This window comes from Caloenas nicobarica, chromosome 18 (assembly GCF_036013445.1).
Source record: "Caloenas nicobarica isolate bCalNic1 chromosome 18, bCalNic1.hap1, whole genome shotgun sequence".
Lineage (NCBI taxonomy): Eukaryota > Metazoa > Chordata > Aves > Columbiformes > Columbidae > Caloenas > Caloenas nicobarica.
In genome coordinates, this window is record NC_088262.1 from 12,762,543 (window position 1) to 12,790,531 (window position 27,989).

General features: G+C 48.1%; 1 protein-coding gene across 4 annotated transcripts; it reads left to right on the forward strand.

Annotated features, from left to right (window-relative positions):
* The first annotated feature begins 165 nt into the window (after positions 1-165).
* On the forward strand, positions 166-27,800 carry NDEL1 (nudE neurodevelopment protein 1 like 1). 4 transcript variants are annotated; one of them, XM_065648031.1, is made up of 10 exons: positions 610-693; positions 9,088-9,185; positions 10,619-10,772; positions 12,021-12,169; positions 13,221-13,357; positions 14,795-14,968; positions 15,766-15,857; positions 17,949-18,100; positions 21,263-21,297; positions 26,166-26,254. In XM_065648031.1, the coding sequence occupies exons 2-10, from the start codon at positions 9,100-9,102 to the stop codon at positions 26,171-26,173; spliced, it is 987 nt and encodes a 328-aa protein (XP_065504103.1). In that variant the 5' UTR covers positions 610-693; positions 9,088-9,099; the 3' UTR covers positions 26,174-26,254. The 4 variants fall into 4 exon arrangements, with proteins under 4 accessions (XP_065504101.1, XP_065504104.1, XP_065504103.1 ...); XM_065648029.1 differs by lacking the exons at positions 610-693; positions 21,263-21,297 and adding an exon at positions 166-245 and having other exon boundaries at positions 26,166-27,800; XM_065648032.1 differs by lacking the exon at positions 21,263-21,297 and having other exon boundaries at positions 537-693; positions 26,166-27,800.
* Positions 27,801-27,989: the final 189 nt, after the last annotated feature.

The window sequence follows — 27,989 nt, forward strand, 5'->3', positions numbered from 1 at the left end:
CCGGGTGGGGACCGGAGCCACGAGCCGGATCCGGGGTCCGGACACCGCCCAGCCGGGGACCCGCCACCCCCGCCCCACTTGGAGCCCCCCCAGAGGCCCCGCCCCCCATCCCGCCCCTGCGTGCGGGCCGCGTCCCCGCCCCCCGCCGTTACATCACAGGCGAGGCCCCGCCCCCCAGAGTACCCGGATGAGGCAGAGCCGGCGCCGGCAGGCGATGCTGCAGCTGTGACAAGGGATGTGCCCCGGTGAGTGGGGGCGACTGCGGGCGGCGGAGGCCGCGGATCCCCGCGGCCGCCACCAGCCGGGCGGAGGGGGAACGGGGAGGACGGGAAGTAGACGCGGTGGAGGCGGGGAGCGCCCATCGCGGTGCCGGGGACTGCGGGCCCCGCACTCCGCCGCCGATTGGCTGCGAAATGACAACGGGGCAGGTCCCGCCCTCCCCCGCGCGCTGTTGGCTGGCGGCTCACGTCCGCCGCCTTCCATTGGTGGCTGCGAGTGCCTGTCACTGGCTGGCAAAGCTAGCCCCTCCCTGTCTGGCCGCCGCCCTGCGCGAGCCGGTTTCCCCCGTCCGTCGCCTCCTGCGGGGCCGCGGCAGCGCGGGGGGTGACGCGGTGTCCGGCGCCCCTTCCCGCCGGGACCGGCCGGGCCTGCCCGGAAGCAGCGGCCTGCGGGAGAAAAACCCCCTTTTTAAAGGTATTTTCAGTTGAGCGTGAGGGAGGGAGCCATGTCGAGTGCGGAGCTGCCTTCCCGCGGGCAGGCTCGGCGGCCGGGCGCGGGTTCGCTCTCAGCCTCCCGGTTCTGGGCCCCGGGCTGCCCGCTCTGCCGGGGCTGCTGGCGGGGCCCGGGCCCGCAGGACGGAAACGCGTTGTCTTATTGCACCATCGCGTCTGGCTTCCCCTCGTCATGCCTCATCGCGGGGACGGACGTCGGGCCGGGGACAGGGGGGTGTCAGGGAGGGAAGGCGGCACCAGCAACCCAAGGGTGCGCTTGTGAGGCAAAGATCAGAGCGAAATTGCAGAATTCGGATGGGTTAAGCCAAAACTGCCCAGTCTACGGAGCCCTTCCAGCTCCTGGGTGTTCCTGGCTGCCCGCCGGTCTGCAAGGGGCGGCGGGTGGGGGGACTCCCCCCGGGTGTCGCCGTCCCACAGAGGACACTTGTTTTCCCTGCTCTCCCCTTAGCTGGGGGGGGGCTGTGCTCCGTGCCGGTCCCCACACTGCCCCAGGGAGGCGGGCAGCCAGGCTGGCTTTGATGGTGAATTGCTTTTGACTTCACTCCTTCAGAGCACTTTCCAAATGCAAAGGGCCTTAACCGGGTGTGTGCGCAGAAACATGCGGCAAAATGAAGTTCAGAGACTGGCCTGGGCTGTCACCAGGGAGCACGGTGGCTCCTTTCACAGTCACTGCGCCTCCTTTGTGGGTGCCTTTGTCCCAGAACGTGTTTATGGTTCTGTCATCCCTCCCCAGTCACAGACGGGAAACTGAATGTATGATTTGCCTAAGTTCTCATGAAATACTTGGTAAATCAGATGGCCAGGGTACATCTCTACTGAATGTTTTTCAGTAATTCCGTGAGAGTTTTTCTCTGAGGTTTTTATTGCCTCCTTCTGAGGAGTCCTGTTGTGTTTCGTATAAATGTGACCAAATTCGAACAGTCCCTGCATTGTACTCGCAGTGTGATGGGTTTGACCCGAATTGCAGCAGACATGCCATAAAGGATGAACACATCTGACACAAGAGGAAAGACATTACGAGAGTTAAGTGACTTCCAGTTAATGCATCTGCTTCCTAGAGAGGAGGAGCACTGTCCTCACCCACCCACAGCCCAGCTTCATTGCTCTTGACCAGTTTGCGCTGGGAGTATTTGGTGACTCAGGGCGTCTTTGTTCCCTCTGAAATGATCTTGACTTGGTTATGAGTGAGGAGAAGAAGCAGAGGTCACTTTTTGGGGCCTGTGGCATTTATTGCCATGAGAGGTGGTTAAATACGTGAAACTGCAGAAGAAGAGCTCTTTGGATATTTAAGCTTTTTTTTCTTTTTTTTTTTCTTTTTTTTTTTCTTTTTTTTTTTCCTCCCCAGAAACAATTCCTGGGCACCACACGGGGGTTTGTTAGAAGTATTAGTAACTAAGGGGAAGGAGCTGTCTCAGGGCAGAAAAGTGACTAGGAAGATTTTATGTTTATTATTTATATTTATTTTTGATACATCAGCAATGTGACTGCACAAGCGTGCTGGTTGATAGTGCCAGTTAACTGCGGTCGTACGGGATATGGCAAGTGTGGGTAAGTACTGTGTTTTTTGGATTAATAGTGTAAAGTCCACCCTGGAGCAGATGCTCTGTCTTGTTTTCAGACCCAGAGGTGGCTGGGCTGTGTGTTTATGGTTTGTACATGGAGGCAGAGCCCAGGCGTTCTCCTTTCAGTTCACGCATGTGAAGATTTGATCCTGCATGTCATTGGGAGTTACAAGGATGAAGGGATCTGTTTGAGGCATAATGATTTGATTTCCTTCCTCCTCTTTGGAGTAGAGCCCTCTTTTTTTTCCTGACTCTCTAGAGCTTGCAGACATGTAAGGTAATTCCTCATTTGGTGGAGAAGAAAAGAGAAAGGAAAAGAACAAAGTAGAGAGAAAGCACAAGACGGATGTCTGTGACCTTGGTGCCACAAGGAGTCTTGTCTCTGGAGAATGTCTGGGAGTAGACTGCCAAAAAGTACAGCAACAAAGTACTATATATTCACTCAGTCTATGACAGTTATTTTTGAGAGGCAGGGAAAGTCAGACTACAGAAAGGAAATGGTCTTTTTACAGTCCTTATTGAAGTTTGTGACACCACAAACGTAATCAAGATAAACTATGAAGTGTGTTCAAGCGAACTGCCTTTTCACTACTGTGCTGCAGTTGTCCATGGGCAGAATAAGACACACCCATCAAAGCATGTTTTTCTTGACATGATTATTGTGTCCCTTGAGGGCTCCTCTGTCAATACAGCTCAGCAGCAGATTGTGCTGCTTCCCTCTCCTGATCAATGTAGAGTTTGGGGATTTATTTTTAATTCTCATCTTGTTAAGTGCTTACTGAAGAGACCCGAGGCCCTCTCTGTTGGTGGCTGGCCTGAAACAAGCTTTTGGGTGGTATTTTTCAAAACCATTTTCCCCTCCCTGGCATTGGTAGAACTTCAGACATGTAAAAGCAACAGAACTCACTCCTCTTGGAAGAAACCTGTGCCAAGTGCTTTTCCCTTTAAGTCTCTTGGTTGCCTGTCATTCTGCAGTGTCCAGAAGCATCTTAGCCCTCTGGCCACTGCCTTGCCAGGGAATGGTGTCATCGGGAAGCTATTAATTGCTGAGATAATAGGGAGGCCCAAGGGACCTGTATGTTGTCATTAGTTGCAGGCTCTTTGTGTGTCCTAAGCTCTCAGATAAATTCATTGCTTCTGGGTAGGATGCCCGGTCCTTTTTCAAGGTTTAAAGAGAAACCAGGCAATTGTGGGTTAGAGAAGGTGCAGGTTGGGTGGATGATCTCCAGAGGTGGTGGGGAGTGTGCTGGAACGTGGCAGCCTGTGCCAGCGGTGTGAGAGTCAGGATCAGTGCTCCTGGTGCTCGTCATGTCTCACTGACTGTCCTAAGAGGTGGTTTTCCAGAGACCAAGGCAGGGAGAAGCATATCCTTTTCTCAGCCTTCATTTCCTTCTCGGGTTCCTGTTTATTCTGCACCCTTCTGCTCTGCTTGGATTCGTCCCTCTGGGTTTCCTGGGAATGGAGTTGGGAGCAAATTGTTCTTGTGGTCAGGGCCAGGTTGTTCTGGGACACACACATCTCCAGGGGCCTTTTCTTCATCTCTGCAGATACTGAACCTGCACTGGCAGCACCAGCCTATTAGGATTTTCCTTTTTAAGGCACTTCAGTGGTGTTACTTGGAGACAAATAGACGTTGGATGTCCTAAATTTCCCATGTTTATGAAAGGGGTAAATGTTTTTTAATACTGAATTCTGACACCTTTGGTAGTTGTAGCTTGATTTCTGAAAAGAGGCTTCTTGCTTCAGTACCTTTCTCCTGGTTTCAGGGCATGCATCCCAGCGCTCGCTAACTCATCGAGGGTTTTTTGCCCCACTGGATGTTATATATTCACAAGGTGTGTGAATCTTGGCCATGTGATGTAAAGCATACCTATTTTATTTGATTAATAAGACGGATTCCACGAGAGGCTGCTGAGATAACAGGGCTTTACTGTATGGTATTTGGTTATCTTAAAGACTTTTAGTCTGAACTTGGCACAAAGTTCCTGCAGGTAGGATTTGATTATTGCCTCCTGTGGCAATGCAGGATTTATTATTATGGCAGAGGAAGGAGTGTTGTGCTGATGCTCTGTCTTTTTTTTTTTTTTTTTTTCTCCCCTGAAATCTCATATGCTTCCATTGTAAGAGGCAAGGAGGCATTTGTTGTGGTTCACCAGAGAACATTCAGTTCAAAAATAGTATTGCAGGAAAAGACAGAGGTTCACTTTCCGAAGCAGGCAGCCTTCCAAAACACGGATGAAAGTGCCTCCAGCTCCTATTTCGGGATAAGGAAAAACAAGCACAAATTTATTGGGGAAGTCTAATCCACAGCTTTTGTTTGTTTGTTTTCTGTATTCTGATAAGTGCAAGACAATGCAGATTTGTGTAGATTTTTTGGCTGGAGTGCTCAGGTTCCTTTACTTTGAATCCTTATTGGATTTTGGAAAAAAAAATCTGGAGCTTCAGGAGTTTAGGGGGCTACCTGTTGGTTCTCGTGGTTTGAGAAGGTGAAAAATGGTGGAAACAGGATTTCTTCTGCATTTCTGTCTGTGAATCAGCATAAAATGGGACAAGGAAAAGACCTGGTTGCTGACAGTCCTTCCTGCGCTCTGTGGCAGCTCTGGATAATGCCAGCACCCAACAGCAGAGTCATTCTGGCGAGAAGGGGGTGACTGCAGCAATTATGCAGCACTTGGCAGTTTTGGGGACTCCGATAGCCAGAATGGGTTGTTATCTCCAGAACTGAAGGCCAGATGTGAGCTTGGCAGAATTTCTTTCTCAAGTCTTATTTTAGATAGTTACTTGTTTAATTCCAAAGGTCAGTGGAGATGTGCGTTGCATTTGGTGGTGGGGCAGCAGAGCGTGGATGGGGGAGGCTCAGCACTGTGGCTTGTCACACTGGAGTGGCCTTGCTTGGCCTCTGCTTACGTGTTCGTGTTTGATGTCTGAAAATATTGGGCAGACAAGACTGTGAGGAAGAAAACTGGTGGCCTATGTGCAGAAAAACAACCTGTTCATGAACATTAAATAATATTCATTCACTTTATATGGCAAATATTAATAAGCTAGGTTTAAACAGGAGAACGTGGGGTGATTAAAATCGGGAAGAATGGTTTATCCAACCACTTGAGATGCTGCAGGTACATCCTGGGTGAGTTGCAGCTGCCTCTGAGCAGTACTCAAAATCCATAGCTCATCCTTACCATGATGCATCAGTGGGTTAAGTTCACTTTGAGAGCGGGGAGGAGTGGATTCCCAGCTGTGAAACGGGTGGGTAGAAGTCGAAGCATTGTGTTATATTTCAAGCTTAGTGTTTTGGTCTGATATTTGATCCAAACCCTAGCAGCCACCACCAGTCACATGGAGAGTCCGGGAAGCTTTTTTAAGGTGCTGTGTTATGCTTCAAGCTGTGTTTGTGTTTTCATGACTTAGCTGAAAGGTGGTTCCATAAAGATTTTGGTTTGGCCTTCAATGCAAGATTCCTTAAGCTACTTGAAAAATACTGTCTGCACGTTAGTTTAGTTCCTTCAGCTGCATGTTGGATTCAGCCTTTGGTTCTTGTAATATGCAGAGGATACTGAGCATCTCGCTTTTAAGGATGACTTTGTAGATGGGAAACCAGATTCGTCCTGTGCAAAACCACCTGCATTTCAACAAGATCTTAACCTACCAGCTGTGTGTTTGTGTGTGTGTGTGTTTTTGTTTGTTTTTTGTTTTTTGGTTTGGTTTGTTGTTTTTTTTGAAAGATCACAGCTTGGAAAAACTGTTCCATTTTAACAGCGGAGAGTTACTCTGTCCCGCTGACTGTGTAAGGGGGGCTTGAAAGGAGCCACTGCATTTTGAATGTAGCTCTTGTTTGAGAGCTGCTTCGGATCCTGGAGTTATGCCCACGTAGCTGAGTTTTCCCAGGGTGCTGCATGAATGCTGAGCTGTGTTGTCATGAATTTCGAGTGGGCAGCAGCATAAGCCTGCTCTCATTTTCCCTGGAAGACGCTGCTTCATTGTCCTGTCTGTGTCCTGAAAGCCTCAGTGTTGTTTGTCAAAGGCTCGATTCTGTAAGTGCCACGTATGCAAAGAAGCCCGTGAATAGGAAGGGTTTGCCGTGCTGGTTCTCAGCTCCTCACATAATGCCATGAGCTGGGACACTGGTGACAGGCTGAAGCAAAGCAGTTCTTGTTAAACTCTTGGTATTCCGTGGGCAACGGCTCTCCCACACGTGAGATGTTTAAAATTGTCTAGTTATGTTCCAATAATGCTTAGGAGTTGCTCTCTGCCAGGCATATGCATGTGCTTTAATAGGCCTGTGTTTCTATGCCATAAATAGAGGGAATGGGCAAAGGTTGGCAGAAGTGAAGTGACTTAACAGCCACATGTGTGCTGGTGGCAGGTTTGGAAGCTGTCTGTATCTCCCAACTCTCAGACTAGTATTTTGGCCATTAACCACCTTTTTTGCAGAGTGTGTGCATGTGCTTGTATCTCTTTCGCTTGTTCCTCATGCATATGAGGGAAGGCAAGTGATGTAACTGTGTACAAAACCTGGGAGATGGATGTTGGAGCCTATTATTGCTTGCTGGTATGAGGGTCTGGGGTGGGTGTTCAGGCAGCACCGTTAGCAGATCTAAAATCCGTGCTGGTAGTGTCAGGGTGATGGTAGAGATGGGGTGGGGGTAATTGTGAGGTATCGCCCGCTTACCTGGGGCGGGTGAGGGTGGGGGAGTTGGGAAGGGTTGGTTTGCTGCTGTGGGGTGGATTTGAGAAGGAAGAGTTGCTGCCGAGGGGCCTGAAGTACAACAGGGCTGACTCTCCTCCCTCTGCTGTCTTAAAGGAGAGTCTTTTGATGAGGGAGGGCAGAAAAAAACCATCTCTTGCATCGGCAGTTGGTGACTCCGTAAGTGCAGCCCTTCTCGCACAGATTGCTGTGTTTGCGGGGGTTCCTTGGGTGTTTATTTCCGTGGGTGTGAGCAGACAGGAAGGAATCTGGGACCTAGGCATCTCTTATGTCTGCTCTTTCTAGGAAATGATGTCAAATACTTCCTTGAACAAACTTTTCTCTAAATGCATCCTGAATTCTGCTGACGGGTGGCTTCCTGGCTGTTCACCTTCTGAGATCAGCTCCTCTGGAGCTCTGGGAGCTGACCGTGTTCTGTGCTACGCCTCATTTATTTTGGGGGAAAATGTACTGCTTGCTGATCTGAGCCTCTCAGGGTCTGCCCGTTTAGAGCTGAGTGCCTGAAAGGGAAAGGTCAGAAGTCTTTTACAGAAGCGGTTTCAGCGAGATCGGTGTGGGACTGTTACAGACAACACACAGCGGTAGCCGAGCTCTTCACCTTTTCCTGGTAACCTGAATCACAATTCCGGAGCTGCCGGATGTGTGCTGAGCCACAGCAGATGTCTGCTCCCCGTAACGCACCCGGCTGCGAAACTGCAGTGGTTTGAAGGTGACTCATGGGCTCTGCATCCACTATAAACACTCTTTTGCATTAGACTTCTGATTTGTCACTGTGTTGTGATTGAGCTGCCTTGGTAACAGGTGCAACTGCTGAAGCAAGTACACCCGAAGAAGTTTTTATCTGACAAGGTACAGCAGGACTGAAGATACGTGAGCCAGCAGAATTGTAATTGCTCTACTTGTATGCTTTATTTTCTCAGTACAGGGCAATGCAGAAAATGAAACACCATCAGATCTCTCAGGCAGCGTGGAGACCTGATCCATGACAAATCTGCTTCCAAAAATAAAAGCTGTAAAGTTAAATGAACACAAAGCCGGAGTTGGTGTTTTCAAGGTGCTTTGCACCCTTTGGATAAATTTGATCTCATGCCCTTGGATTGTGGCACCTGCAGTCTCAGCTGAAGAACAAATGTGCCAGTTCTGCCTCATTTTATTTGTGAGCTAAGTGCCAGTGTGTGAAATGAGCCTGTCTGCCCTCTGATGACAGCATGGGATTGTTTTGTCCCACTTTTAGGTGTCTAAAATATGGGTCACTGAGATGCAGGACATATTGACGTGACAATTTTAGGCCTGAGGGGTCAGTGTTGGCTATTGATGCCTGTTAGAATGTGAAAGTCAGGACTTCTAGGTCAGCTATCACTGATTGATTGAGCTTGATGCAAGTGTTGTTTAAAGCCTCTGCTTTAAAGAGAGAAGAGGTTGGTTTCGGCTTATTCTTATCTGGGTGTTAAAAACAGAATTGGGGTCTTGACTTGAGGACAGAGGCAGCAAAACTATGTGGACAACTTCTGTGACCTGCATGTTTTACACAAAAGCAGGAATTAGCTAGGACTCAACATAGGAAGAGTAAATTTAATTTTAATCTCCGCAGCCTGACGTGTTAGTGGTTGACCTCAGAGTGTTTGTCCTTGCTCATTATGTGCCTTTTCAGCTCTAATGGCAGTTGCAGTGTGCATCGTTGTGTTGGTGACAGGAGCCCGATTCTCTTTCAGAAGATTTTATGAATGAAAGTGGAGACTATGACAGCTGTACATTTTTATATTCTTATCAGCTGTGGCCCTAAGTGAGCTTGTGCCGTTAACTGCTATTTCAGTGGCAGGTACAAAATACAGCCAGAATTTCTGGTCTTATTTCAGGTTCCTGCAGGCGCATTTGCAGAAGCTGGGTAAAATTACGCTGCTTGTTGCAGCAGGTCTGTGTGCTGAATAATGCTTGTTAGGGATCATTAACATCCTGCTTGCGGGTGCCGAGTCTGGAAGCCGCTGTCAGAAAGACTGTGGTGATGAAGTCTGTACTTAGCAGCAGTTTCGGGGGTGATCTGCCTGTCTCTTTATCCTGAGCATATTCTTATGTTTGTCTCCTGCAGGTCACACTGATCATGGACAGTGAAGAAATCCCAACTTTTTCCAGTCCAAAAGAGGAAACTGCATATTGGAAAGAGCTTTCCTTGAAGTACAAACAAAGGTACTGTTGTAGATTTGCAGGCTGGACCATTGTTTGATTTATTTCTCTGTAAAGCTACACCAACATGACTGTTTGAAATTTTAGAAAGAATCTCTGCATTTCCAGCTTTAAAATTTCCAGCCTTGTGGGAGCTGAGTATTATCTTGCACAGTGTTATGTGCCATGAACTCCAGGCTATGTTCCGAGCGTGTTTGAGCAAGAGCAGAGCCCTTTTGTGATCATGTGCATCTTTGTATAATTAAAGTGCTGCCTTAAGTAGTATCTTGACATTTTATCATAAGAAGGCGCCTTAGGACTGGTCTTGTACCTTTGCTGTTCCCTCGAGCTTCTTGTAGTTGAATTGCTGGTATGAAAAGTAGCTGACTTGGTGCTGCACTTTACTGAAGTGTTTTGTACCTCATAGTCCAGCCTGTACCAGTGATTTGCATCTTTTAGGGGGCACAGGGATTTTTGGTCACCAAAAACAATAGGAGAGGCTGCTGTCTTGAATAAAGCTGTGCTTCTTGTGGGGGTGGGCTGGCGGTGTTTGGTTTTTTTTCCCCTCTCTTTTTGGGGTGGTGGGGGGCATTGGAGATTCCCAGTTTATTTTCTTTGCTTTCAGTGTTCCTCATGTGCAATTGAGGTGAAGCCAGTTAAACCTCTCTCAAGCCCAAAGAGCCTAAGGTGCAAGTTGCTTTTTTGTTTGGTTTTGGGGTGTTTTGGCAGGGAGGTGATGGGCATGTGGAGAGTCCATTCCATGTGGAGAACCCCAAGCTGGTTTTGGGTATCAGAAAATTCTGTATTGGACACCAATGGGTATGTTGTTTCCTAAAGCCTTTTCAGTTTTTTCTGCTGCTTGCTAAGAGCTGAGCTATTACATATGGTAAAGATGTAAATTTAATAAGCCAAGAATGTGGAGTGGCTACTTCTAGTATTTAATAACTTGCAGAGGTATAAGGTAGGTATGTCTGGCTCCCTGCCAAAGTGCTTGGTAACCTTAAGATTCAAACCTTTGTGCTTTTCAAGAACCTTAAATTTCAAGGTAGTGCAGAGATCCAGAAACTGCTGTTCTCTCTTACAGTTTTTGACCAAAATCAGGTTAAATGTTTGCTTAGTTCATTGACTTCATCAAGTCTGCTAGCAGTTAAAGCTAATGGAGTACAAAGTGGTTTTCAGACTCCCATGAATGCTGTAAATAACCTCCATACAGGTTTGTATTCACACATGCATTTAATGTAGGTCTTTGGTTTGATGTAAGAGAATTAATTTCCTTTTATAGCTAAACGTAATGTACTTCCTCTGTTTCCCTATTTTTCATTTTCTCCGTAGTGGTCTATGAATGACACGTATTTTAAAACTCTTGTTTTTTCAACTTATCATTTTAGAACAGCTGTGGACTTTGTTTTAACTTGGGAGATGCCGGATTTTCAACTGATGAAATCCTCTCCTTACAGCTTCCAGGAAGCTCGTGAAGAGCTGGCTGAATTTCAGGAGGGAAGCAGAGAATTAGAAGCTGAGTTGGAGGCACAGCTAGTGCAAGCTGAGCAGAGGAACAGAGATCTGCAAGCAGATAACCAAAGACTAAAGTATGAAGTGGAAACACTAAAGGTAGGTCTTTTCTCATTTTAGGTTGTCTGGTCTGTTCTTGGTCACTGAGGATCCGAATGAAGTAAAGGAGTCGTCTGTTTAAGATCCAGACTTAAATGTGGCATGTGCTCCAAATAAGGCCGGCAACTTACCAGGGAAATATCTGATGGAATTTTTCTTGTTTGCATCATGAAGGTCTTGTCATGGAGTTTGTGCTCGTTTGTTTGAATTCTCTAGGCTTTGCCAAGTAGTAGCTTTATTAGTTACACAGGCAACATAAGCGTAGCAACAGTGGACAACACAAGTATGTTTTGTCAGACCACTGCATTGTTGTAATTCTTTGCAACCTTATTTTTTTGCTCAGAAGGTCTCCTTGGTTTTATGAGACCTTAAAGAGAGGTGAAGATTTGTGCACATCTTTCAGAGAGAATCTCCTACTTCATTCTCTAACAGCTGTATCTGCGGAGACAGGAATTGCAGAAGGATCCGCATGTGCAGAGGGTAACTTCTAATTGATGCCTCTGTGTTAACAAGTTCTTGCCTCTTTTTGGAATCTTGGAAAAGCTTTTTTTTTTGTAGTCTTGGGTTATTTTAACAAAGACAAAGGTTGGAAACCTACTCAGTGGAAGTAAAGTTTATGGGATTACTTGTTTGTGTATCCGGTCCCAGCCATATCTGTAAGGTTGGTATGTGTTTTATAAGGTCAGTAGTTTTTCCATAAGCCCCTATTGGCACCTTCAGAGCTGGTAAGAGCGTGTTTGGGAGTGAATTCTTCCAGTCTTTTGAAGATGTGCTTGTGGACCTGGAGGTTTTGTAACGGATTTTACTAGCTCTCATTTTTGCTAATGGAGATGTCAGACAATTTCTGGTAACAGTGTGGCTATTGTCAAAGGAGAGGCACTGCAGGGGCTACTGTGCAGTTAGATTTCTCTCAGGCTTCCTGGATGTTTGAGGCTTCAGAGCAGCTGTCAGCGCAGGCTGTTGGAAACAGATGCAGGGATGCATCTCTGAGCAGCCAGCTGCATCGTGGCGAGGTGTCTGTGCTCAATGCAGTGTTTGTGTTTTTATTTTATGTCCACCTCTGATGTTCAGAGCGTGTTTCTTCTGCCTCTCCTGTTTTTTGTTTGTTTTTTTTTTTTTTTCCTGTATTACCAGCAATCCCAAATCAGCAATCTGGAGTGATTTTTGTTACTTTCTTTGTCCGGTTTATTACTGATGACTTGGCAAATGTATGTGACCGATATTTATCTCACTGTTTCTTTATTTCAGGAGAAACTGGAGCACCAGTACACGCAAAGTTACAAGCAAGTGTCCTTGTTAGAGGATGACCTGAGCCAGACACGGGCCATTAAAGATCAGCTGCATAAGTATGTGAGGGAGCTGGAGCAGGCCAATGATGACTTGGAACGTGCGAAGAGGTGAAGGCTGCAAAACTCTTTCCTTGGAGTTTTCACTAGATCTTTTCTTTGTTACTCAGATTGATCATTTTGTTATTCCTTAAAAGGGAAATTAACACACATTCAGAAAAACCCATGCAAACCCCAAGACACTTGATTCTTTGCACAGCGCAGTTTCCACCTCCAGTAGCTGGTGGCGTTACGTTACAGCAAGAAAGGACCAAAGTGCTTTTGAGGTCCTGTGAGAAACAAGCAGTGCAAGCAGGTTCAGAGCAGGCCAGGCCAGGGCACTGCTTGTGATACTTCCAGCTCAGTGACTCTTCTCATCTATTTGTGATCCTTGTAGCTCAGAGCCCCTTTGATGTAAGAAACTAATGCTTTACATAGTCCCTTTTAAATAAAACAGGCCGAAGGAGTCTCCTCTTCCCTTGCATAACAGCTTAATGACAGTAGGGAACAAATGTATCCTTTATATGTGCATAAACTGAGTAGGCTGCTGTTAGAAACAGCCAGTTTTGGAGTAGGTCATGTTTTGCTGAATGGGAATGTTGCCACTGATTCAGTGAGTCCAGGAATGAGCCGCTGGCTAACTGGTAAAAAGATCCAAGAGCTGAGGCCCTGTTTCCACAAGGCTCTTGACCTCATGACTAACTTCTGACACACGAGTTATCCCACTGAAGTCATGGAACAAATTGGGTCTAAGGTAACATCCCAGTGCTCTGCTTTCTGTGTTCACGGGGCTGCTGCCTGTCCAGAGCTTTGGAGAGCACAGGACTGCTGGAGCTAATGCGCTGATCAAACATACGGCTTGGGAAAAATGGAGGTGGGTGCGCTGAACTGGCCCTTTCCCAGCTCCGTGGTGCATCTCTGAGAGCCAGATGCTATCATGTTCTTTTTATCTTATCCCCCTGCTTCTTTGGAGTTCATTAGTCCTTTCTAAGAAGCATTACTATAGCTTTCAAATGACTAACTTGAATGTAGACTCTGCTAACGTTTTTCTCCTATTGTGTTTTTGAATAAGCTTTTATGTTAGCTGGGCCGAAGAACCTAATATTCTGGATTTTGTTTCTAGGGCAACAATAGTTTCATTGGAAGACTTTGAACAAAGGCTGAACCAGGCTATTGAGAGAAATGCGTTTTTAGAAAGTGAACTGGATGACAAGGAATCATTGCTAGTTTCTGTACAGAGATTAAAGGATGAAGCAAGAGGTATGTCTTGCTCAATTAGTTCTCTGTCTTTGTACATTGTTGGCTTGGTAAGAGAGATGTGTAGCAACCAAAGCTCATGTTTGTAGAAAGCCTCACATAATGAGACCTGACCTGGATGTGTAATGTAAGCGTTAGGTATTACTAACAGTATGCTCTCTATTCTTTGCATGTCTAGTGTGGCTAAGAGGAAAAATTTCCTCATGTAGGACAAAATATGAGATTAATTCAGGATTTTTAACACAGGTAAGAAAATACTGTGTTCCACAGATATAAGAGAACTGAGGAAGTGTGCCTCAGAAGTTCTCACTTGCTGTGATTTTATGCCTTATACAGGGAAGGAAATCACAGGAAATGACAGGGAAATGCATGATAAATGGTGAAATAACTTTATTTTGAAAATCTTATCTCCTGTGTTCCTTCTAAACCTGTTGGAAATTGGAACACCTTAAATAAACCAAGCAAAGACTGCGGTTAGACCTGTGGAATGGGAGATGTTTGGGATAGTGTTCTGGGATATGATCGGAGTTGGGAATTCCCCAGTGAATTTCACACAGAGGATGCCGGAGAAGCATTTTTTAGATGTTTGGTGGAAACTGATTTCTCTAGTAGTGGGGACAATCTGCTCATCAGCTGGTGCCTGCCATTAATGTAGTTTAATTAGTGGGTTTCAACTTTGTTTCCCAAGTGAAGCTTTCTAAAATAATTCCTCAGTTAAGGCCTCTTTGAACCAAGTTTATGCCTCACAAGTTGAAAGCCTCTGTTGGAAGCACAAGGCTTTTATAATAAATATGAAAAGGGAGATGAAGTATTTTCTGAGGAAATGCATGTATTGTAATTTGGGGTTAGGGCAATAATACTAGAAAATAATGCAAAACCTAGGGGCCTGTTTTCTAGAACGCTAGAATAATTGACAAAAAACACGTGTTGTTTCTTGGATGAGTCATTTGGAAATTTTTAGCATTTGTTAGGATAGCAAAGCTGCATGTATTCCCCCTGACGGCAAGCAGAACACCAGCCACTGAAAGAGCTGAGATGATGTCAGACTCAAATATATAATTTCTGATCGAACAGCCACAAATCCTCTTCTAGGAGCCCAAATAAATTTTTCATTTCAGCTGTGCTGTTTTACTTAAAATCAGTTCCAAATATTTATGATAACTAAAAAGCTGTAATATATTATACAACTAATTTTGCTGTTACATACTGTACCAGATCAAGGCAAGGAATAAGAGGTCTCTGAAAGGTTAAGTTGCTCTGCCCAAAAGGAACAATCCGCTTGTATTGTTTGTTTGCATCTAATCCCTCTTTTTTCCCCCCTTTTCCCCCTTTTCCCCCTTTTCCCCCTTTTCCCCCTTTTCCCCCTTTTCCCCCTTTTCCCCCTTTTTTTCCCCCCTTTTCCCCCTTTTTTTTCCCCCTTTTCCTTCTCTCAACCCTTAGACTTGCGGCAAGAGCTAGCAGTTCGGGAAAGGCAACAAGAAGTCACCCGAAAGTCAGCACCCAGTTCTCCAACTCTAGACTGTGAAAAGATGGATTCGGCTGTCCAGGCGTCGCTCTCCTTGCCAGCTACGCCCGTTGGAAAAGGATCAGAAAATAGTTTTCCTTCCCCAAAAGGTGTGATTTGTAGAAACTGTGTCTAGTTGTTTGGCAGTATGTTCAGCTTGTTAACAAACAATTTCAGACCAGGTGCTTGTTAGCCAACTTGAAGTAAATGCAAGGTATGTGCGGATCCCACATGCATTGTGTTTAAATTTTGGGGCAGCACCAGGTGCATTTAAGGAGCATAATGAGTAAATAGCACAGAAAAGGAGGACAGGGAAGCTTAGATACTGCTTTTGGCAGGGCAGGGTTTGCCCTCTGCAGTAGATGCCTGCATGAGAGCACTGAAGACATTTGGGATTGCAGGGAAATGCAGTGAGTGATATTTCTGCTTAACTGTGGAGTAGGAGTGGTGGGTAAATGGTGGCCAGTGATTCTGACAGTCTGATGTCTTGTTTCCACACATACTGTTTTCTCTGTGAGGCAGCAGGATGTTAGTCCAGTTCCCCTCCCCATCTGGAAGGCTCTGGACAATCACGAGGATTAATACGTTATTTTTCGAATTAGGAGGAGTAGATTCCAGAGGAGGCTCTGGCTGGATTAGATGGATTGGGGGTAGTAGCCTTGCAGCTGGAGGGGGCGTGAACTCTGCCTGTAGGCCTAATGGGAAAGCGGGCAGTGGACAGGAATTAAGCTTTTTCATTTTTCCACGGCTAGTGATCATGTAGTCTGCGTGTTATTGTGGCACAATTGTATGAAGAGTCTGCAGTAGGATTTTAGATTTACCATTTTATGTAGAAGTCAATTTATTCAAATTTATTTTTTAAAAAATGAACCGTGGAGCATATAATAAGATGTGTCTGTGTTTGCAGCTATACCAAACGGATTTGGTACCAGCCCCCTTACTCCTTCAGCTAGAATATCTGCACTCAACATTGTGGGAGACCTGTTACGGAAAGTGGGGGTGAGTGATAGGGACTGAAGCATTCCTGGCTCTGTGCTGTTCTCAGAGCTTTCATCCTTGTGCACAATTACAACAAGGCCTTGGCCTGCGCTCAATACATGCTGTAGTTTCCAGATTATCCACATTCAACGTTTAATGTGTGGTAATGTATATTTTTAAATTATCTTGATTTTTAAAGCATGTTACTAAGGTTCTGATGCCAATTTTGTGTGACAAAATTCATATTAGGAGTAAAAAGTTTCTCAAGTGCTTTGGTATATGGGGTTAGACACTGTTAGCTTCCTGTTCTTGCTTTAAATGGAGCCTGCAGGTTCCTCTGTAATGAGATCAAGATGCAGAGCTGGACCTCGAACTCTGGGTGCTTGCTGCACACACGACTGGGGAGCTGAAATCACGCTGCTGCTGTCTCCTCGTGCCTGAGGAGATCTGCAATGGGTGCTGAAAATGTCGGGGCGGGAGGGGGGAATCTAGAAAACTTTGATAAGAAAGTGAGAAAATAAATCAGGAGAAAGCCAAATGTTCCCATCTGTAGTAGATGAGGAAGTGAAATGCATGAGCCTTTAAAGAGATTACTGCTGCAAGTGGGGAAGAGTGGTTTAAACATCTGTTACGGTGTTGTTTAGGATGACAGGCTTTCCAGCTGAACGAAGACATGACTTCTGAGTTATGAGAAGCTTGTCGCCATGCCTCAGTGGTTTGTGTTTTGAGTGAAGTGTGGATTGCCTCAGTGCCTCGCCTCTGGTGCTCATTTCCCTCTGTGGTTAACACTGAGAATGGCAATAGCTGCAGTAGAGACAGTTGTTTTAGCAAAGTTTGAAATTAAAACTTACCCCATTGCTCACATTTGGAACCAGTGAGCTCGTAGTTGGTTTGAAAGGGCAGCAGGACGACTGGAGTTACGAGTGACAGGTTTAAAATGGGATTATTGTGAGTAAGAGTCTGCAGGGGATTTAGGGAGCTTAATCACAATCCTGGGTGATTGCTCTGCGAGGACAGGAAATGCCAAATAAGCAGCTTCTTTCCCAGCCTGCTCTTAGACACACACTCCACCACACATTCAGAATTCCAGCTCAGCATTTGTTTAGTAATAATTTTAGGATGTTCAGGATTTCTTTGGGTTTCGCTGCTCGTAGGATGCCCCATCCCAAGCCTTAGACTCCCTTTCTCTGGAAGATGCGATAGCATGTTGGTGCCTTATTGATGGAATATTTTTGTGTGGAATAGGACCAAACCCCATGTTTAGGGAGATGAGATTTTGTCTCCAGTGGATTCATTTGCAAGTGTCTGGTTGCCCCCATGCACATGTAACAAATATTTGCAAGGACTTTCTGCTAGACCAGACAACTGTTGAGGTTAAGCCTCAGTTTGTGACAGATGGCAGAAAGGGCAGATGATGTTCTGAACTAAAGGAGAGAATCAGGATTTTGATCGCCCTCCTGCCAGGAGTCAGTGGATGTGGCAGAGACTGTCACCTTGTACAGGGGAAAAAGATCTCACCAGACTTGCTTGGAAGTAGCAGAGATGAGGTACAGACTACAGAGATGGGCTTAGCTGCTGCCTTTGATTCTTCCTCCTTCTCGTGCTGTGGCTGTAGCACCTCTTGTTTTGGAGCATATCAATGGGGCTTAAGAAACTGTCGTTGTTTTGCAGGCCAAGATTAAGAAAGAAATGCTAGAAGGCATTGTCCTGGGGAATAAATTCAACTTTTCAAATATGCAGTCCCTCCCCAGACTTGAGTATTCTGCTTTAGGCTCATTCTTAGTCTTCTGATTAGTTTATGCCAGTTTTACTGCAGCTGCTGAAGCAAGAAGTTGTGGTAACTTCTGCTAGGAGTTGGCTTCCTTATTTTAGGTAATTGAGTGGTGACATATTCTAAAATCTGAGCTCTAATGGAACTGAGCCATGCCTGGCAGCAGCAGCAGCATCTCGTGTGGGTTTCCTTTGTGCCTGGGTGTGGTTTGCAGCTTTTCCCAAAGATGACCACACTGAGCTCCTGGTCATGGGGTCATGATAAAGCCTGAACTCAGACAGCAAAATACTTTCTCTTAACGGTACTACTTTTTTGACATTGTTATTTTTTCCATTTCACAGGCCTTAGAATCCAAATTAGCTGCTTGCAGAAATTTCGCAAAGGACCAGGCATCACGGAAATCCTACATTTCAGGGAACGTTAACAGCGGCATGATAAACAGCAACGGCACAAAGTACCCTCATCCGGGGCATACTTCTTTCTTTGACAAAGGGTGAGTAAGGATATGTTTTTGCCCTAAAGGGGAGTGCGTTTCAGGATGCTGCTTGGACCAGAAGCTTTTCTTGGCTTGTCTTTAGCCCACTACAGCTTTCATCCTATAGGACAAACAATTTGTGGAGCCCAAGTTTCAAGGGTGCAGGGTAGGTGGCAGTGGTGGTTTCTGCAAAGCAAAGCACAAAGCAAGTGTGATTGTCTTTTAGCTGGTAGGATGTCAGTGCCTGTTCTGTCCCTCTGCTGCATAATCTCTTCATGGCTGCATCTCTGTTAACATAAAACCCCAGCAGCAAACCTGCTGGTGAAGCGAACGTGCCCTTGGGTAGAATCTCAAGTGGTGGTGGAGTTGTCATAACTAGTCATGTGCTTGTGCATGGGGAAGTGCATTAACTGCAAGTCTGGAGCTTCCCCTGGTGAGAACAGCTGAGTGCAGGCAGTAAATGCTCGCTTGGAGGGTGGTGCCCTGGTTGCTCTATTTCCCCCTTTATTAGGGGAAAAGAAAACATCATTAACAGTGTAAGTCAGGCTGATTGAGGGGGCAGCTGCCTCTGTACTGGCTGTGCCCTGCGTCAGCTGTGAATCCAGAAGCTGCTTTCACAGGAAGAACTACCCCATGTGCCTCCTGTGAGTCGCCTATGGTCAGGACTTCTTCTGGGACACTGGGAAGTGGTTCAGCAGGAGGATTTTTGTGGCGAGGAGCACTGTGGTTGTATAAGGAGCCCTGAGGAGTGGGAGGAAAAGCACAGTGCTCCTCTGGTGTTGGCACAGTGGTGGTGTGAGCTTTGCTTGGTGTCACTGGGCAAAACACCCTCCTTACTCCCTGCACAGTACTAGTCTTCTATGCTAAACCTCAAGGGAGTACAATTTAATGCTAATATTCAGCACATCTTCAATCCTGAATTTATTTTTGAGAATTAAATGGGCTTTTAGCAACCTGAGGAGTGCCATAAACAGAGCAGACAAGCTGAGCTTCCTACAGTCATCCTGGTTGGAGCTGACTTGTGTTGCTATGTGGGTAGCAGGGCAAGTTGCATCTTAGAAACTGGCAGTCAGAGTTTTTAGAGCCACTGTTGTTTGCTGCATTTGGAAAGGAAGAGTTTGGAGACTTAACGAAGTCGGTGTCGTGTGCAAATAGGACAGACTTTTGGGTTGTCTGTCTACTGCGAGGCTGACTGGGGCCAGTGCATTGCCCCAGCAGTGCTCACGCGGCGCATGGAGTTTGGGTGCAAGCTATCAGGATAGCTGTCGGGGAGAGATTAGAGCTGTTCTTAGGGGGCAGCATGGCTATATTGGGTCAGGGTGTGACAAATAAGCTGATTGCTGTGTGGGGTATGGGTCACTTTTAATTATCCAGATTGTCATCACACTTGTTATCTAGGCTGGCTGCCTTGAGTTAGGAGCAGGTTGTAGCTGGAAAAGGCTTAGTAATGCAAGCTCCTAAAAGGTAACTGCTGCAGCAGAGACAGAGGGTATTAATGGGCTAGAAAAGGGGGTGGGAGGGACTGACGTGCTTATCTGCGAGCTGTTATTGATCCCTGCACAGCCTTGCTGTCCTGTGCCTCTCCTCTGCACCCCGCAGACAGCGCATAGCAGGGTCGGTGCCCCATGGCTCTCCCCTTGCGCTGGCTCCTTCCCTGTGTTGCTGCCCCTGTCAAGCTCTGTGCACACTGGGGGTGATTGTGGTGTCTGTGCTGTGTACGTGTCTCCCTGTAAAACCTGGATAATTCTGTCAGCATGTGGAAGCTAAACTGAGCTGTTACCGACGTGAGGGCAGCCTCATCATGCCTGCACCCTGCAGCAGCAGCTGAGCTCCCGGCTGCGCTGGCAGACATTGGATCCAGAGTACGGTGTGGTGGCTGAGCACGAGGGGCCTTTTCTTCTCCCCTCTCCTCTCTCTCCAGCCCCTCACTCCCCTGCCTGCCCCTACTTGTTGCTGGGGCCTGAAACAGCCACTTGTGATTGTAGATCCAATCCAGTCTGCTGCCTCTGCCTAAAGAACAGCCAGTTGGGTGGTGGGATTGGATGGTGGTAACTCAGCCACATCATGAAAGTTCCTTTTACTTCACTCTCTCTGCTGTTTTGTTGGTTAAAATGTTTGACGAGTCTCCATCTCCCAACAAACGTGTTCTTTGTGTGCTGAGTGGAGCTGAGCAGGCAGCTGAAGATAGCGATAGGCAGGAGCTGGCAGAGGGGACCATCGCTTTAGGGCGCAGCTGGGCTTGCACCAAAGCTTTGCTGGTGAATTGGAAGAGTCAGGACTTAGCTACTTTTCTAAAACTCAACAATGTCTGGTGTAAGATTAGTTTCCTGCAGCCTTATTCCTTCAGGAACAAGCTGTTTCTGTCCAGAGGCCAGGTCATGGCAGGAGAGCACCTAAGGATGTTCTCAGATAGATAGATACTTGTTTTTCACCATTGTAATTGTTCTTAATTGGTTCCAGTTGGGGAACAAAATGGCTCTGACCTTGGCGTGCTCCGCAGAGGCTTGGTACTTGAAGAGAAGAGCTGAGCCAGCCTATGAGCCAACATGGGCTGCTGGTTCCTTGGGGCACTAACTTGTTTTTTCACTGCTCCCTGCTCCCCTTCCTGCACTCCTGAATGTCAGAGTCCTTGTAGTTGATGTTTATTTTCAGGTTATTTTTGTGAATCTTCTGGGCTTTGTTTTAATAAAACAAGCTAAACTTTGAATGTGAGAAGTGCCTCTCTGCTTGTACACTCCCAGCAGTTCCCTGAAGCTGTAGGTACATTTATACAGTGGACACTTAATCCACAAACCTGAGCGTAACACATCAGGCTGTGAAATCACAGTCTTCTTTCTGTTCTCTAGTCCATTTTACAAAAATGTTTCCCTGGAAAAGAGAGGACGGTGGGTAACTCGGATGCAGGTGGGTAATCCTGTGTCCCATAATGTGCTTTGCAGTGCTCTGGGCTTTATCCAGGTGACATGCTTGCAGCAGTGGAGCTGCTGGGAGTGCTGCTTGTTGCTGAAACAGGGACCCTCTGCCTGCCTATGTAGAGTAGACTCTTATTAGGCTGAGCTCAAAGAGAGCTCTGGTGAGGTTCAGTTTAACGCCTTCGCTTTACCCCATTTCTTTGCTCCAGGGTTATGCCCAAGAATGTCTTTATTGTGTGCATAAACTGTTTTAATTTTTCTCCACTAGGCGTGAAAAGGTCATATTCCCCACCTTGGTCATGGGTAAATGAATTCATTTGCACTGATAAGCTGCATGTGTTTTAACTTCATGCTTGGAGGTGCGGAGTCAGTGGTTATGCTAACTGCATGACGTAGTTCTCTTAGCATTAATTACAAACTAATAGTCTATGATCAAAGCCTGAGGCTTTCTCCATACTTCAGATAAACTCCTCTGCTGCTGTGAATCGTTGCAACCATAAGACTGAGTGCTGCTTGCTTTCTTGATCTAGTTAATATTGCTTGAAATCCGTGCATGTTTCTGATTGAATTGGTCACATTGGAGATACAGGATGAAGTATCCATACTGTTAATTTAGTTAATTTTTAAAGTTAGTTTGCCCTTTCATGTTTTCCTTCAACACTTTGTTGGCTGTGGGTTGCCGAGGTTCTTGCTGGGAGTAGGGGAGAGGACAGCGTGGGCTGAAACGTGGGCAGACAGAGCCACGCTCCCGTGCCGTGTCCCTATCCTGTGCTAGCTGGGAGCACTGGGGTGACACAGGCGTGCCAGCAAGGTATCGAGGTGCTGCGGGAGGGGGTCCTGCAGCACAGGGGTTCAAGCAGAGACACGACCTGCCGTGACGAAGGGTTGGACTGGGCTCCGTTATCGGCCTCTCAAGGGAGTGCAGAGAGTTACCCGTGCTGTCCCTGCCAGCCTCATCTGCCACAGCCTTGTCCCCATCCTCCTTACACCTCCTTGTGGCTCCTCTACCTCCTTGTGCTGTTACTGCTGTTTGGGAGAGTGTCATGTTTTAAACAGCCGACCTGCTTGAAAACTCACTTGTCCTCTTGTTTTCTTGCTGGCTGGTCTCCAAGTATGCTTTGAGCATGTCCATTCGCTCCTCAGGCCGGGCTGTTCGGCTACAGGAGATTCTTCTGCTGAGGTTTTGTTGGATACTTAGAGTTGAGGGAGTCTTGGAGATGAGGTGCTAAGTACAAAATACAGCTTGAAATACAGTTTAATGACTACAAATCTACCTTTAGCAATCAGGGCAGAGAAAGCGGTTGGAAACGGGAACAAAGTCCACGTCACTGCAGGGACAGGCGGTCAGAAACATCCATCAGAAACCACCGAAGGGGACGTTTCCAGCAGTGACTGGTGCTTTTGGCTCCATATGAAGCACCAGGACCTGGTTTCTCAGGCAGTCCAGAGCGAGGGCACAGCGCAGGCCCCGCAGAGCGCGTTGGGTCGGGCCTGAGGGACAGGGAAATGAAGCAGCAGCATGAGGCAAGTGACCTGGCTGGGACCAATTGCTGCGGGCAGGTCTGCAGGCCACCGGGCAGTGTCAGCTCCATGCAGCAGCCCTGCATGTGCGCCAGGCCTGGGCAGAGCAACCAGCGCTGGAGCGATGCGTGTGCTGCTCCTGGCTCTGCCGGGGACCTTGGGGACACAGCACAGGGACTTTTCCCAGCTCACTTCTGGGGTTTTAGGCAGGAGCCATCCAGCACACTTTATTATTTATTTTTTACCGTTGCTCTCTTTAATGTATTTTATTTTACTTTGACTCTGTTTCTAACTGCAGTAATGCTGATTTCTTACCCTTTTTTTGTGCATTTTCATGTTACCAACAGAAATCCGTGGCTGGGTTAGAGCTCAGTAAGCTCAGCCACAGTGCCAGCTTTCAGTATCCCCCCATTGCTGCTGCTAGTTGAAGCCTTTTCCTGGGCCCCGCTTACTGAACTGGCTCTCAGCAGATCAAAGCTGCCGCTTTATCTTTATTTCTCCACCGAGGGCAAGTTTGGGCCGGCAGAATGAGATGAACAATGCTGGTAACTGACTCCAGGAGCTGATCCTGGGTGAAGCTGTCACAAACAAGTATTCCGTGCTGCCTTTTTTAATTAGCAAACAATGGGGAAACCTCAAAAGGCTTCTAAATGGGGTTTCTGTCTTTTCTGTCTTCAGTAGATGCCTCTCTGTGTCTCTTCTGTGCATCGTAGTGCTGGGAGCACTTCACATCTTTTGCTGGCTAATTCTTGCAACACTCAGCGCTTACAGCACTCATTGCTGCTTTGGCTCTGAGGTGGGGCTTGGTCTCCCTTCTTTTGGGTATCACCAGATTATTTGTGACATGGGTGATTTAGGCAGAGTTCTGTCATGTCTGTGTGACATCTGTGCTGAGCATTTGGTAGCTTCGTGGCGCCTGCCCTTGCTGGTGTGCCTCTGGGAGATGGAAGAGGGCACCTGAGCTGCTAAACATGCCCCTGAGGAGGGTTAGAGATGTGCTGCTCTGTTTAAAGGGAGAAGGTGCCTGCAGGTCTGTCGGGTGGTGATGGCTGCAGGGAGGTGTTCTCCCCACAGGTGTTGGAAACCCAGTTTGGGAGCGCTTGGTGCCCCAGGATCAACAATATTTGAGAAGTTTCTCCTGCTTGATTTGGCCTGTCCTTGGTTCAGCCCATGTGCTAACACCATGCATTGGGTTTTGATTCACATACATCATATCAAGGAGGCTGTAGCATAGAGAGTGTTGGTCTCTTCTCTCAAGTAGCAAGTGACGGGATGAGAGGAAACAGCCTCAAGTTGCACTAGGAGAGGTTGAGGTTGGATCTGGGGAACAATTTCTTCCCCAAAGGGCTGTGGGGCATTGGAACAGGCTGCCCAGGGCAGTGCTGGAGTCACCATCCCTGGAGGGGTTGAACAGACATGGAGATGAGGTTCTCAGGGACACGGGTTAGTGCCAGGGGTGGGGTAATGGTTGGACTGGATCATCTTGAGAGTCTCTTTCAACCAAATGATTCCGTGATGCTCTGTCAGGGAGACGGGTCAGCAGTGTCTGGGAGGAGGCTGGTGGTGGGAAGGCACCCGGCTTGCTGCGGGGGTTACGTGCCGAGGCTTGAGCACTGCGGGGACATGTCCCCCCCTGCAGAGCTGCACGGGACAGCTGGGTGGCAAGGACAGGCTGCGTGGGGAGCGATGGCACTTGTTGTGGGCTTGAAAGGGATCGGTTGTCCCCCAGCCTGTGTGCCTGGAGTGGCACGGCCGAGGTCCCGGTGGGGAGCAGTGCGCTGGCCACATCCTGCGCATGGCAGGGCCAGCCTGTCCCACCGCCTCTGTCAGTCACAAAGAGCGTCTCTGAATTTAGTGCAGGAAACGTGACAAATCCGTCGAGCTTGGCTTTAACGTGACTCAGCAAACACAAGCACTCCAGGCTGCTGATGTGGAATGTCCGTTGTCCTTAACCCTTTCAAAAGGGAGCAAACTACCACATTTTAATCCCAGTTTGTGGTGTTTTGTTTTTTCTTTTTTTTTTCTCCCTGTCCTACTTGGCGGAGGTTCTTTCTAGCTGATGGCTAATTTGCAGAGTCATGTTGGGATCAGGTTGGATTTGTGCCCCTGTATCCAAATGCAAATAGCAAAATGCATCTGCCCCTAAGCCTCTCCCAGCATGTTTTTATTGTGTGCAGCTGGGGACGCTCTTGCCTTTTGCAACATATTAGAGCAATGCTCAAATGGGAGCTGAAGTTTCCAGCTGAATGGGGAGGAGGTGGGAATGGCAGTTTCTCCCCGCTCTGCCCCTGGTGCTGGGCTGTGCTTCAGGCCGCGCTGCTGTGGTTGTTAAAGCAAGAGAGGAAATAGCCCAGCTCTGCAGGGAAGTGAGCGTGTTACCATGGGAATCTGTCCTTGCTCACGATGCTGAGATTTTTAGCTCTTCGTTTGCTGTTTGGGAAGGATTTTGTACCTGCCCAGTGTGACAGCAGCAGCTCTCTGTTTGCCAGCAGGGTTTTTGCACCCCTGATCCAGGAGGTACAAAGTCACTGAGTGAAAGCTGCACAGGAATGGTGTGCCAGGCGAAAGGGGGTGTGGAAACTGCACTGCTCTGTCCTGGGGACACTTGTTAGCCACCCACATGTGACCTGCTGGCACTTTGGTCGGGAGAGACCTGCATGGCACCTCATGGGATGCTGGTGGCTCGGGCTGCTGGGGAGCAGACGGACACCATGGCGGGGACCTGTCCTGCCTTTTGGGGTGCTGGGGGTTCTCTCCCCACCTTCAGTGTTACAAACCTGACCCCAAGGGCAGGGGCCTGGTCCTGAGACAGGAGTGGGGGGGGATGTGCTGTACTGGTACAGGGACAGAATGACTTCTGGTTGTCAAGGCCATGGTGCTGGTCAGCAGATGGGGAGTCAGGGCAGATGCTGTGTGTTAAGCCTAATTACAGAAGATATGTCAAAGCTGTAGGAGAGGTAGAAAACTTGTCAGATCCATGTGCACCTCTCCCAACAGCCCAGGGAAAGGGGAACCCCTGGATCCTGGGGCTGTGGAGGCACCCGGAGCCCCCACTGCAGTCCTGCCGGGGCAGCGGCAGCTGCTGTGGTTTCACCAGTGCCTGCCGGCTCCCAGAGCCCGTGTGCCATTGCCAGGTGTCCATCCCTGGTACTGGGCAGAGCTTGTGCAGCCACCCATGAAGGACGTGGGGACCTTGTTCCCGGGTGTCTGCAAATGACTCCTGGGCAAACAGGCAGCAGTTCAGGGGAGTGGTGGTGGGACACAGCCTGCAGTGCAGCTCTGCCTGGTGCTTCAGCTGCACAGACCCGGTCGCTCGAGCTGTCCCAGTGGGCCCAGGGTCTGTGCAGGAGCCACGTGTCCCGCCCCAGTGTGGTCACCTCAGCCAGCACGTGCCAGCTCCCGGCAGTGGGTTGAGCACCCGCTTGTGCGTGTCCCTGGCTGGGGGTGAGCACTGGTCCTCACAGCCAGAGCTCGGAGCCATCATGGTCATGTATTGGGCCCACTGAGCAGCCACTGTGCAGTCAGGGTGACAAATGCAGTGATGGCAGGAGGACACCCTGTCTTCCAGCTGCTGGTGGTGGGGAGAGGTGAGCGGCACCGTCTCCTGGGGCTGCTTGTCACTTAACAGCCTATCTCTTGTTGCTTCTCAGGGCGGTAAACGGCTTTGACCAAGGTTCCCCCGGACTAGGAGCATCCCGACCATCCTCAGCGCCTGGCATGCTCCCCCTCAGCGTATGAGCCTGCGGGAGGTCATGTTTGGACTTGTGGATGCTTTTCTCAGCCAACCAAGAGAAGAACTGCTCTCTATTCCTCCCTCTTCTTGCCCTGATGGAACACGACCTGCTCCCTGGGACCAGAGGAGTCCCTGTGCTCACAGCCCTTTGTGTCATGTTAATACAGTTTATTTTCTCCTGTTGCTGTAGTGGACATTCTCTGACTTGGCCCCATAGGCTGAGACACGCAGTACTCTGTTTCAGGGGATGCAGGAGTCTTACTCACCAAACCTCGGCCAGGCAGTCCTTGGCCCCTCCCTTTAGCTCTTCTCTAACTTAGGTTTGGCATGACACAAACATTGGCCACTCCTCTTAACAGCTTCCTGGCTCCTGCCTGTTCCAGGATCCTGCTGCTCTGGAGGTGTGGCTGCTGCCCTCCCTGTGAGGCTCCCACCTTGGGCAAGGAGCCTTGGGGGAGGCTGCGGTGGCACTTTGGACATTTGTGACTTGAAATCAGGTCCAGGTATGTGACTCAGTTACTGCAGCTTAAAAAATTACAGCTGGGCAGGTGTGCGGCTGTCACTGCTGGTATGTATCCCCTCCTGCCTGGGGTGGGAGCAGGCAGGGGAGGGTGAACAGAGCCCATCAGAGCTGTGGCAGGGAAGGGATGGATGGAGATGCTGAGGGGCAGCACATGTCAATTGCAGTGTCACATGCCTTAGTGTGAGGGGGTAGGGCTGAGCATTGCTGGAACATTCTCCTGGGGTGCTCCTGCACCCTGTAGCTGTGGGGCAGAAACACATCCAGCTGCTGCAGCACTCACAGTGTCCCCAGCACAGCTTCCCTGGCCCCTGCCTGTGCCATCAAACTGCCCCCTCCTCAACGGAGATGCTTGGAGAGCTTTAGGAAGCCACTAGTGTGAGGGGCTGTGCTGCCCATGACACCCCCCCCACCCCCGCAGGCCCCTATAACCATCACAACCATCTTCTGATCTGTGTAATATAGTGGATTTCACAGCATCAGCTACGGGCTTCTGTGACAGTTTTGGGTGACTGTAAACCTTATGGGTCTTTCAAGCAACGTCTTTGTGAGATTTCTCTGTTTATGTGCCTCAGTTGGTGGGGTTTTTATTAAAACGAACCAGCAAACCTCCTCAGGGTTTGATCTGCGGGTTTAGAAATCGTCATTCCCAGTCTGGTTCATCATGTTCAGTTGGCTCTGCAGCTCCTATTGGTTTATTTACAAGTGCTGAGGAAAAACTGTCAGCCCCAGCAGAAGGGGGTGGGAAGTCTCCCCTTGCTCTTAGGGTCTGTATGGTCCTTCTTTCCTGTGCATCCTCTGCTGCGTTTGTCTGTTTACATTTGTTTTATTGTACATAAGTTTGTAAACATAATATCTTTGCCTAAGATCTTTGTACATAACTTGGGCTTTGTAGCTTTATTTATTCAAAGTCTACATGGCATGTTTGGATAGGACAGTGTACCATGCCACTGTGGTGACACAGCTCATAATGTGGTTAAAACAAACAAAGCCAAATGAGAGTAAACTTCCAAAAATAAAATTCTTTTAATGTGGAATCAGTGGATTTTGAAGAAATGGTGGCTGTATTTTGTCAGGCTGCGCAGGGAGGGGGTGACAGTACTGCTCTGTGCTGCCACACTCAGAGTGTTGCTCCTTCATTCGAGTTGTGCACAAGGAGCAGCTGCTGCTGGACCCAGGGCTGAGCAAACACCCTCCCCAGCTGCAGCCTTTGCTCCAGGC

Excerpts from the sequence above, each read along its gene's own strand:
- NDEL1 (XM_065648029.1), top strand. The coding sequence starts at position 9,100 with ATGGACAGTGAAGAAATCCCAACTTTTTCCAGTCCAAAAGAGGAAACT. Across the intron at positions 9,186-10,618 it reads TCCTTGAAGTACAAACAAAG|CTTCCAGGAAGCTCGTGAAG; the intron begins GTACTGTTGTAG and ends CTCTCCTTACAG. Across the intron at positions 18,101-26,165 it reads ACTTCTTTCTTTGACAAAGG|GGCGGTAAACGGCTTTGACC; the intron begins GTGAGTAAGGAT and ends GTTGCTTCTCAG.